The 11,960-nt window shown below is 46.5% G+C and overlaps 1 protein-coding gene across 2 annotated transcripts in view; it reads right to left on the reverse strand.

The window, feature by feature from the left end:
• The window catches only part of LOC137305042 (death domain-associated protein 6-like), a 55,153-nt gene extending 43,487 nt beyond the window's left edge, over positions 1–11,666 (reverse strand). For both annotated transcript variants that reach the window (XM_067973809.1, XM_067973808.1), the window contains exon 1: positions 11,142–11,666. In XM_067973809.1, coding sequence (XP_067829910.1) covers positions 11,142–11,438 — 297 coding nt within the window. In that variant the 5' untranslated portion in view covers positions 11,439–11,666. The remainder of the gene's footprint in view (positions 1–11,141) is intronic.
• Positions 11,667–11,960: the final 294 nt, after the last annotated feature.

Raw genomic sequence — 11,960 nt, forward strand, 5'->3', positions numbered from 1 at the left:
TTAAACTGACACTTCGGGGCAGCGCCGAGGGACTGCCGCGCCGTCGGAGGGCGGCGCCGAGGGAGCGCCGCGCCGTCGGAGGGGCGGCTCCGAGCCGTCGGAGGGGCGGCGCCGAGGGAGCGCCGCGCCGTCGGAGGGGCGGCGCCGAGGGAGCGCCGCACCGTCGGAGGGGCGCCGCCGAGGGAGCGCGGCACTGTCGGAGGGGCGGTCTTTCGGATGAGACGTTAAACCGAGGTCCTGTCTGGCATTTCAGGTGGACGTAAATGATCCAATGATACTATTGGAAGAAGAGCAGTGGAGTTCTGGCCAATATTTATCCCTCAACCATCATAACTAAAAACAGACGATCTGGTCATTACGACACTGCTGTCTGTGGGACCTTGCTGTGCACATACTGGCTGCCGTGTCTCCTACATTACAACGGTGACTAACTTCAAACGTACTTAATTGGCTGTAAAGCGCTTTGCGATGTCCTGTGGCCATGAAAGAGCTATATAAACGCCACCTGGAAACCTACAGGAATCTCGCCAGTTCACAAAAGCAGAGGGCCGCTGAAGGTCATGTGACTTCTGGCATTGATGAGATTGATCCAAATTTACTCGGATACATGCTGACCGTGGAAAGCACACATGTTGAAAAAAAAAACCACCACGTTGCAGAATGGAGGCTGCACGAGCTTCACAGCTCAGTGGGATAATGCTCAAGGTATCTAAAATTTACAGAACCCAAATATCTGACAGCAAAAACTACCAGTAAATCTCTGGACACTCGAGGTCCTAGTGGGACCTTTAACGCATGGTTGCAATTATGGACCTATCTGCTGCTGAAACCCTCATCTGTGCCTTTGTTATCTCCAGACTGGACTATTCCAATGCTCTCCTGACCGGCCTTCCATCTTCCACCCTCCATAAACTTGAGCTCATCCAAAATTCTGCTGCCTGTATCCTAATTCGCACCAAGTCCCATTCACCAATCACCCGGTGTGGGAACACATCAATTTTAAAATTCTCTTCCTTGTTTTCAAATCCCTCCATGGCCCTCGCCCCTCTCCCTATCTCTGTAACCTCCTCCAGCCCTACAACCCTCCCAGATCTCTGCGCTCCTCCAATTCTTGCCTCCTGCGCATCCCCAATTTAATCGCTCCTCCATTGGCGGCCGTGCCTTCAGCTGCCTGGGCCCTAAGCTCTGGAATTCCCTCCCTAAACCTCTCCACCTCTCTCTCCTCCTTTAAGACCCTCCTTAAAACCTCTTTGACCAAGCTTTTGGTCACCCATTCTAATATCACCAGATGTGGCTCAGTGTCAAATTTTGTTTGACAATCGCTGTGAAGTGTCTCGGGACGTTTTACTGCGTTAAGGTGCTGTAGAAATGCAAGTTGTTATTGTAGCGTAGCTGATTTTGAAAGATTAATTTTATCCCTTCAGATTGAGAGAAAAGGTTAATTAAATCTCCTTTATAATCTTTTAAAACTTGGGGATGGAAGTGAAAGTTCACCCAAAAGAGAGGCAGTGGACTGAGATGAATCAAATGACTCAGCATTAACTGGAAATTGGTAGCTTTGGGCAGTATGCAATGCAAGTTTCAGCTTCAGAATATAGATATGTAGGAACTACGACTAGATTTCCAGGAACTACGACTAGATTTCCAGGAACTACGACTAGATTTCCAAAATGTATTTTTTACCATCACCTCCTTGATGCTCTTGGGAAACTGGTGCCTCATCTTTATCAAAGAGTTCCACTGGCAAATGTTTGAGGAAGATATGCACCATTAGGATCTGACAAGGTCCTAGCCAAAGTCAGTCAACCCCACTGTAACTCCCGTGTATCCTCCAGAACTGCCCTCGTTGCCACCACCTCTCCCCAAGCCCCATCCTCTGTAATAAGCACACAACCACAGATTTCAGCAGCACAGGAGACGGCACATTGTGTCTGTGCTTGCTCTTTGCCTGAGCAATCCAAAACCAAATCCGTTGCCCTTTCTCCATATAGCTGTATCTTCCTCTGCTTCAAACAGTCCTCCAAATTTTCCCTTAGAAGATGCAATGGTCTCTGCCTCAACTACTCCCTGTGGCAAAGCATCCCATGCTGCAATACACCATGAGGTTTCTCCTGCCCCTTCCCTTCACTCTCAGTAAGGACTTTTACCATCGAATGTTCCAGCTCAGAAATGGCCATCCCACCCAATCTTCTGTATGAACCTAGATCAATCCCACTCCCCATTCTGTTCACTATCACTTTTGTTTTTTACACCAAGCACCTTTAAAAAAAATATGGACTCTGCTTCAACCATGGTGTGAGGCGGAGAATTCTCCACTCTGACCATCACGGAGCAAAGAAATCTTTTGTTAACCCCCGTTAATTGTTTTTGTAATCTTAAATTTGAGCCTTTTAGCATCTTGCCGACCAACCCCTAACATAGGTCTTCAAGAGTATGAATGGTTATCAGTTCACCTCTTAACTTCAGCTACACTGAAAGGGGCACTAACTTCTCAAGTCTCTTCATTACTGTCATTCCTCACCCCAGTGAATCCACACTGCACCTTTTTTATTCCTTTTAAATCTTCCTATGTTGGGGCGCCAAAAATGGCTTCAAATCATGGGGTCTTGTACAAGTTCAAAATTACCTCCTTGCTTTTGTATCCTGTGTCTCTAGATACAAAATCAAGCATTCAATTTGCCCTTTTTAAATAGTCAAAGATACCTGAATTACCACATTTAATGCATTGTAATCCCATTTAATAATCCCCACAGTAATTTACTAATAATCCCCACAGTAACGAAAATTTATTGAATTAAATTTTAATTTCTCTAATTCCTGTGACTTACCCATTAATAATTCCCACACTAATTTCAATTAGCATTAATTTCATCTAATTCCCATGGTTATTAATGGAGATTACTGTGGAAATCAATAATTCCAGTGGGATTTCCGCAATTCCGCATCAATTACTGCAGTGATCTCATTACTAATCCCGACAGTAACTTCCATAATTTATAGTAATAATCTCCACAATTGATAATTCTTGTAACAATTTCACTCAACATGGAAATTACTGTAGGAAACTAAACTACCACAAAAATTAATAAGGGAAATTACAGAAATTAATATGGAAACTGCCTGGGAAATCTTTGACAAGGAAATGAATTAATGATACCTATTATGAGTAATTCTGGTGGTAATTTCCATTACTAATTCCCACATTAACTTCCACATTAACCATTCCTGCTGTTACTTATTGGTTATTAATTCCCATGGTAATGAATAATTCCTACACTCATTATTTCCATTTTTATTTCCAGCAGCAAAATCTCTTAATCTCCTCAGTGATTTCCATTATTAATTCCTTTACTTTTAAAGAAAGAACTTGCATTTATACATCGCCTTTCTGGACATCCCAAAGTGCTTCACAGTCAATGAAGTACTTTTGAAGTGTAGTCAACTGTCGTAATGTAGGAAACCCTGAATATAAATTTATTTTTTCTATGCTCGGTTTTTTTTTAAACTTGTACTTACCCCCCAAAATATTACCTGGTCATTTATCCTCATTGTATACAAATCAGCTGTCCCACAAAACCATGACTATACTCCAAAAGCAATTCATTTTCTGTGAAACACTGCGGGATGTCCCATGAAAGACTCATAGAATCATAACAGCGCAGGAGGCCGCCATTCAGTCCATCGAGCCCCTGCCGGCTCTTAATAAGAGCAATCCAATTAGTCCCACTCCCCTGCTCTTTCCCCGTAGCCTTGCAAATATTTATCCAATTCCTTTTTGAAAGCCATGATTGAATCTGCCTCCACCTCCCTTTCAGGCAGCACAGTCCAGATCATATCGAATCGCCAAATAAAAAAGTTTTTCCTCACGTCACCTTTGGTTTTTTTGCCAATCACCTTAAATCTGTGTCCTCTGGTTCTCGACCCTTCCGCCAATGGGAACAGTTTCTCTTTATTTACTTTATCTAAACCAGTCATGATTTTGCACACTTTCATCAAATCTGCTCTGAGGAGAACAACCCCAGCTTCTCCAGTCTCTCCACGTAACTGAAGTCCCTCATCCCTGGAACCATTCTAGTAAATCTTTTCTCTGAGGCCTTCACATCCTTCCTAAAGTGCGCTTCCCAGAATTGGACACAATACTCCAGTTGTGGCCGAACCAGTGTTTTATAAAGGTTCAACATAACCTCCTTGCTTTTGTACTCTATGCCTCTATTTCTAAAGTCCAGGATCCCGTATGCTTTTTTAACCGCTTTCTCAACCTGCCCTGCCACCTTCAACGATTTGTGCACATATACCCCCAGATCTCTCTGTTCCTGTACCCCTTTTAGAGTTGTACCCTCTAGTTTATATTGCCTCTCCTCATTCTTCCTGCCAAAATGTATCACTTCGCACTTCTCTGCATTAAATTTCATCTGCCACGTGTTCGCCCATTCCACCAGCCTGTCTATATCCTCTTGAAGTCTATCACTATCCTCCTCACTGTTCACTACACTTCCGAGTTTTGTTCATTTGCGAATTTTGAAATTGTACTCTGTACACCCAAGTCCAAGTCATTAATATATATCAAAAAAAGCAGTGGTCCCAGCACTGACCCCTGGGGAACACCACTGTACACCTCCCTCCAGTCCGAAAAACAACCGTTCACCACTACTCTCTGTTTCCTGTTACGTAGCTAATTTTGTATCCATGCTGCCACTGCCCCTTTTATTCCATGGGCTTCAATTTTGCTGACAAGCCTATTATGTGGCATTTTATCAAACACCTTTTGGAAGTCCATATACACCACATCAACTGCATTGCCCTCATCAACCCTCTGTTACCTCATCAAAAAACTCAATCACATTAGTTAAACACGATTTGCCTTTAGCAAATCCGTGCTGGCTTTCCTTAATTAATCCACACTTGTCCAAATGACTATTACTTTTGTCCCGGATTATCGTTTCTAAAAGTTTCCCCACCACCGATGTTAAACTGACTGGCCTGTCGTTGCTGGGTTTATCCTTACACCCTTTTTTGAACAAGGGTGTAACATTTGCAATTCTCCAGTCCTCTGGCACCACCCCATGTCTAAGATATTTTATAAACGCACGGTATTTTTCTTTCTTTTCTCTTAGACATATAATAGCAGGCCACACGCAGTCAGAGAGAGGTCAGAGTACATGAAACTCACGGTCATCGGCTATAAAGCTTAGCGCCTTAAGTTCATGCAAGTTTAACATATTAACAATTCCCATTAATAATTCCGGCAGATATGTAAATTTATTAATTTCCCGCTAAGGATGGCAAAGACTACGATTCACGCTTAGATTATGGTGCGTGTCTGATCTCGCACTACTACTATTTGAGATTCTGTATTTCATATTACAAACTGTGTAACCTTTTCTGTTTCCGCCTGTATTAACATGACAGTAATTCCTCTAGCATGGAGTTGTTGGTCTGGGTTTGCTATTTAAAGGAATAAAAGGAGCAAAAAAAAGACCTGCGGTTCAGGAAGTCCAACGACCCAATACAAGGGAACAAACAAATCTCCATGCAAACAATCTGCACTTCACAAACAGATACAGGCATCTGGTCCCATTATCTGCATGTGTTTAATTCTCTAAAGTGGGTATGGTGTATTACGATGGAAGGAGGAGACAGCACCTTACTCTGTATGGACTCTGTTCTTTCGAATGCCCTCTCAGGTGGATGTAAAAGATTCCGTGGCACTATTTCCCCGGTGCTCTGGCCAATATTTATCCCTCAACCAACATCACTAAAACAGATTATCTAATCATTATCACATCGCTGTTTGTGGGATCTTGCTGTGCGCAAAACTGGCTGCCACGTTTCCTACATTACAATAGTTAAAAAACTGAGATGAGGAGAAACTTCTTCACTCAGAGGGTAGTAGGTCTGTGGAATTTGCTGCCCCAGGAAGCTGTGGAAGCTACATCATTAAATAAATTTAAAACAGAAATAGACAGTTTCCTAGAAGTAAAGGGAATTAGGGGTTACGGGGAGCGGGCAGGAAATTGCACACGAATTTAGATTTGAGGTTAGGATCAGATCAGCCATGATCTTATTGAATGGCGGAGCAGGCTCCAGGGGCCGATTGGCCTACTCCTGCTCCTATTTCTTATGACTACACTTCAAAAGTACTTCATTGGCTGTAAAACGCTATAGGACGTCCTGAGGTCGTGAAAGGCACTATATAAATGCAACTCTTCCTTTTCTTTATTTAGATAGTAGCTTCCATGAAGTCACCTTAAGTACAGTGGTTATATCCTCATGGCTTATGCTACAAATGAGAAGACGCAGTTTCACTTCATCTTTGTTCTGCGGTCCTTCATCATAAACTTTCAGTTTCTAAAAAAGTAACACACAATGCAGAGCTTCACAAGATACCAGATTTTCAGTGAACAGATGGTCACAAATCAAGTGCCTTGATTGCAATTCAGAACTTTAAAATATGGATTTAACTTTTGTGCAATGAACTTGCTTCCACAAAATTTGCATTTTGAAACTCTGGAAAAGGATCGCATTGATAGATCTTTGACAGACGACTATTGAGAAGTAGCCGGTCAGTTCAAAGTCTTGGGCCTTGGAGACACGTTCGACTGATGGAGATAGACGTTTCTGATCCTGCATAGTCCTGTATTTGAAGAAATTTCGACAAATGTTTGGAAAGGGGGGTATTTTAAACATGCTCAGAGACTCATCATCACATGGCTCCCTTAGGAAGTCATGGAGAGTTTACCTGAATATCTCCCCTCGCTGGTGTTCAGCTCTCCCAAGAACAAGCATTAGAAAGAAGAGCTTGCATTTATGCAGCACTTTTCACAACCTCAGGATGTCCCGATATTTCATGGCCAATGGTCTTTTTTTTGATGCTGTAGGAAAAGTGGCAGCCAATTTGTGCACAGCAAGGTCCCACAAACAGATAAATGACCAACAGATCTGTTTTTAGCGATGCTGGTTGAAGGGTAAATATGTCTGCCCTCTCGGGCCTCAGTCTAACATCTCAGTGTCGCACTGAAGTGACAGCCTAGATTGTGTGCTTAAGTCTCTGGAGTGGGACTTGAACTCACCAGCTTCTGACTCTGAGGCGAGAATGCTACTCACTAAGCCAAGGCTGACACCATTACTGGCAGCCTAATGTATAGACGGGGCATTGAGGGGCATTGAGGGGCTCCACCGTATTCTATACAAACATAAAATGAAAAAAGATAGTCAATTTATTTAACGTCTCAAAAAAAGGCGACATTGTATTTTTTTTTTGCATGCAATGCTGAGGGAACACATTTCCACTTTGGGTCCCTGGTAAAAGCTGAACGTCCAGATAAGATGCGGGGTTAAGACACCTGCCAATCCGTCCAATCAACAAGGCTTAGCCCCAGGAGCATTAATGTTGTATTTCCATTTCCCACAGCAGCCAGACTCGTTACCTTTCTGAGCAGCCCACTGTGGATCATCTTGTACTGTGGATCTATACCCACTAGAGAAAAGAGGTTCAGTGCATCAGTGTGGGCTGGATGGAGACCCAGGTCACAGAGCTGAAAGGATATCCTAATCCAGTTTCTCGTGGATGTCACTGTTTTAAATTTTTTTTAAAAAGCCACTCATTACCATACATTCCACAATTCCCCCTCTGGCCTGAACAAGTTCTGGTCTAACATTTGTGACAAGTTCACAATTCCACTTGGCTAAATACACACCATGTAGAATTCTGACATTTGACCAATTGTTTAATCTGTTCCATTTGACCTACTAACTTTTCCACCTCCCAAGTCTGATGGAAGGCTCCATATCTCCCCCTGCCACTATTCCCAAACTAAAACATTGTCAAGCAACTTGGCCACAGGCCTCGACCCTGGGAGGCTGCAGGTGCACCATACTGTCTTCCTGCAGCCCTTGGGGAGCTAATGTCATGCACAGATGTTCAAAATGGAGGGTGCAAAATACATTAGTCAGCATGACAAAAAATCACACTCAGTTCATCAGACTTGGCACACCCAACGCTACACAAATGATAGAAACTCGCTACAGTAATGCAAGAATTGAGCAATTTCTGCAACAAAAATACACTTGGGCAGTTGCAAAACTGTGGTTACTTTCTGTTTGCCATTTCAAGCTTCATGTAACAAAATACATTTGTTAAATCTTCCTCCGTAAACCAGCCAAACAATTGCTTACACTGTATCATTATTTTATTGAGTTGGCCGATTAAAGGGAATGCAATCACAGTTTGAGGTAGCTTTAGATACTGGAACAGCCTGTTCAAAAATACAATCCCTCCCCCCCACGTTAAAGGCCTGTGAAAATGCACAACAGCACAAGGCTCCACACAACCACTCAACTCAAAAATAATAAAAACAGAATATACTTCAAAAACACAGCAAGTACACCAGCTTCTGAAAGGACAGGTAAATGTTTCAGGGGGACAGCCTTCATGTATACCATGCTAAGAAAAGCAAGGGAGGAAATAGTGGAGGCTTTGACCATTATTTCACAATCCTCCCTGGCTACAGGCGTGGTGCCGGAGGATTGGAGGACTGCAAAAGTTGTACTGTTGTTTAAAAAAGGGATAGACTGAGTAATTATAGGTCAGTCAGTCTAACCTCAGTGGTGGGCAAATTATTGGAATTGATTCTGAGGGACAGCATAAATCGTCATTTAGAAAGGCATGGGTTAATCATGGACAGTCAGCATAGATTTGTTAAGGGAAGGTCATGTCTCACTAACTTGATTGAATTTTCTGAGGCGGTAACAAGGAGGGTCGATGAGGTTAATGCATTTGATGTTGTCTACATGGATTTTGGCAAGGCCTATGACAAGGTCCCACATGGCAGACTGGTCAAAAAAGTAAAAGCCCATGGGATCCAAGGGAAAGCGGCAAGTTCGATCCAAAATTGGCTCAGCAAAGGGTAATGGTCGACGGGGGTTATTATGACTGGAGGGCTGTTTCCAGTGGGGTTCCGCGGGGATCAGTACTAGGTGCCTTGCTTTTTGTGGTATATATTAATGAGTTGGACTTGAATGTGGGGGGGGCGTGATCAAGAAGTTTGCAGATGATACAAAAATTGGCTATATGGTTGATAGTGAGGAGGAAAGCTGTAGACTGCAGGAAGATATCAAAGGACTGGTCAGGTGGGCAGAAAAGTGGCAAATGCATTTGGAGAGGGCAAACAAGGCAAGGGAATACACAATAAATGGGAGGATACTGAGAGGCGTAGAGGAAGAGAGGGACCTTGGAGTGCATGTCCACAGATCCCTGAAAGTAGCAGGACAGGTAGATAAGGTGGTTAAAAAGGCATACGGGATACTTTCCTTTATTAGCCGAGGCACAGAATACAAGAGTAGGGAGGGTATGCTGGAACTGTATAAAACACTAGTTAGGCCACAGCTTGAGGACTACGTACAGTTCTGGTCAACACATTACAGGAAAGATGTGATTGCACTAGAGAGGGTACAGAGGGGATTTACGAGGATATTGCCAGGGCTGGAGAATTTTAGCCATAAGAAAAGATTGGATAGGCTGGGGTTGTTTTCTTTGGAACAAAGGAGGCTGAGGGGAGATTTAATTGAGGTGTATAAAATTATACCGGGACTAGGCAGGGTAGATAGGGAGGACCTATTTCCCTTAGCAGAGAGGTCAGTGACCGGGGGCATAGATTTAAAGTGATTGGTAGAAGGATTAGACGGAAGCTGAGGAGAAATTTTTTCACCCAGAGTGTGGTGGGGGTCTGGAACTCACTGCCTGAAAGGGTGGTAGAGGCAGAAACACTCAACTCATTTAAACAGTACTTGGGATGTGCACCTGAAGTGCCGTAACCTACAGGGCTACAGACCAAGTGCTGGAAAGTGGGATTAAGCTGGATAGCTCTTTTTCGGCCAGCGCGGATACGATGGGCTGAATGGCCTCCTCCTGTGCTGTAACTTTCTATGATTCATCAGTACTAAGGATTAAAGGAGTTCTAGTGAAGGGTGCCGACTGGAAATATTAATTGATCTTTTCTGATGCCGACAGACCAGCATCTGCTGTATTTCTTTCAGATTGACAGAATTTTTCTTTAAACCTTTACTCAAAGGAGATTTTTTTTTCTGTACGTGTAAAATAAACATCCTACCTGACTAGGATTTCATTAAACGCCAATGGCGGTGGATAAAATTTTCACACTAAAACATGATTGCAGATCACCACCATCGCAGCACCTGCAAATTCCTACCATGTGTGGAGACCAAACTTCAAATAAAAGTTGTCAGAGTGCTTGCTGGTCCTGAGCAGAGCCAAGTCTCTTCCTCTAACAATCACCTTTTTGAGAGTGGAGAAGCAACTCTACACCGACACACAGATCGTGTCGCTTTCAACACAGGGCCTAGCCCACCCTACGACAAGGGGCAGCCAAATATCACCATCCCTTCCAAGTGCCCTTTCTATTGGGGGGGGGGGGAATGCAAGTCTCAATAAGGTGTCACCCTCGGCTCAGCTGTAGCCCTCCTCCCAGGGACCTGTGTGTATTTCCAACCTGTTGATCTTTATTTCCAGTTTTCCTTTCCTGCCCAATAACATTTGAACTGCAGACCCGTGAGCACAACTAGGAGAGAATTACTGGGATCGAAACAGACCACCTGCACATAAATAAAGAGGGAGAACAAAGTGCCGGGGCTGCCCGGGGGGGGGGGGGGGGGGGTGAGGGTGAAGGGGGGGGGGGGGGGGAGGGAGTGAGAGAGGGAGTGAGAGGGGGAGGGTGAGGGGGGGGGGGGAGGGAGAGGGTGAGGGTGAGGGGGGGGGGAGGGTGAGGGGGAGGGTGAGGGTGAGGGGGGGGGTGAGGGATGAGGGGGGGGTGAGGGATGAGGGAGGGGTGAGGGATGAGGGAGGGGTGAGGGTGAGGGGGGGGGTGAGGGAGTGAGAGGGGGAGTGAGAGGGTGAGGGGTGAGGACAGGCTCATTCTCTTTCCCAGCTCCAGGGTGACCCTGTTTTCCTCCCCCTCCCCCGGGGACCTGGACATTCCCAGCACCTTGTTCCTCCCTCTATTTACAGGGGAGGTTCCCGCCTCCTAATATAAGGCGATGGGATGAAGGGTCGAACGTTCCTCCCTCGCTCGGACTTTCAGGCCTGCTCCGCACAGCCGCCTCCCCCGGGCCTCGCCTCGCCTCACCTCACTGAACAGCTTCTGGTTCTCGAATCGGACGATGCCGCGGTCCCGGTCCCTCTGCTCCTCCAGCAGGGCCTCGCCCGCCGCTCCCACCCCGTGCAGCAAGGCCTCCAAGGCGGGCGGCTGCTGCAGCCGTAGTCGGCGCGACCGTGTCGCCTGGGCGGGAGCCGGGGCCTGGAGCTCGGGCGCGCCGCCTTCCTCGCCCTCTTCGTCCGACAGCAGATTGACGACGCCGCCGTCTCCTCCTCCTCCGCTCCCCGCCGGCGGGAGCCGCTCGCCGCCGCCCCATCGCAGCGCCATCGGACACGGAGCAGAATCCCCCTCACAAAGGCAGTCGGTCGTTCGGTCGGGCTCAGCAGGAGATGGCGGCCCGGGCCAGGCCCAGGGCCAAGGCCCGCCTCCGCGGCAAAACCGCCGCCGCCATCGAGACAAAAGCTGCCGTCCGCTCCGCCACCGAGCCACACCAGCACCCGCCCGCAAGCGGCGCCGCCATTGGCTCGCAGGCCCCGACCCTTCGCCCGCAGCGTCGGCCCCTCCCATTGGCTCAGCCAGGCGGCGAGGGGGGAGGTGACGTAACACTCCCTCCGATTGGCTCCTTCCACCAGCTCCTCGTCTCCCATTGGCGGACCGGTCCGGCCGCTGATGGGCTGGGTGGTTTGGCGCTGAGGCTTCGCCGGCCGGCGATTGGTCGGATCCGGCCCGGGTCCGTTGATTGGTTGAGAGGAGAGAGGCGGTGCGCGCTGATAGGCCCCCCCCCGCAGGGGGAGCGGGGTCAGGGGTCATTCATTGGGCGCAAGAGGCCGTTCAAAGCTCACACCTGGG

The sequence above is a fragment of the Heptranchias perlo genome, chromosome 39 (genome assembly GCF_035084215.1).
Source record: "Heptranchias perlo isolate sHepPer1 chromosome 39, sHepPer1.hap1, whole genome shotgun sequence".
Lineage (NCBI taxonomy): Eukaryota > Metazoa > Chordata > Chondrichthyes > Hexanchiformes > Hexanchidae > Heptranchias > Heptranchias perlo.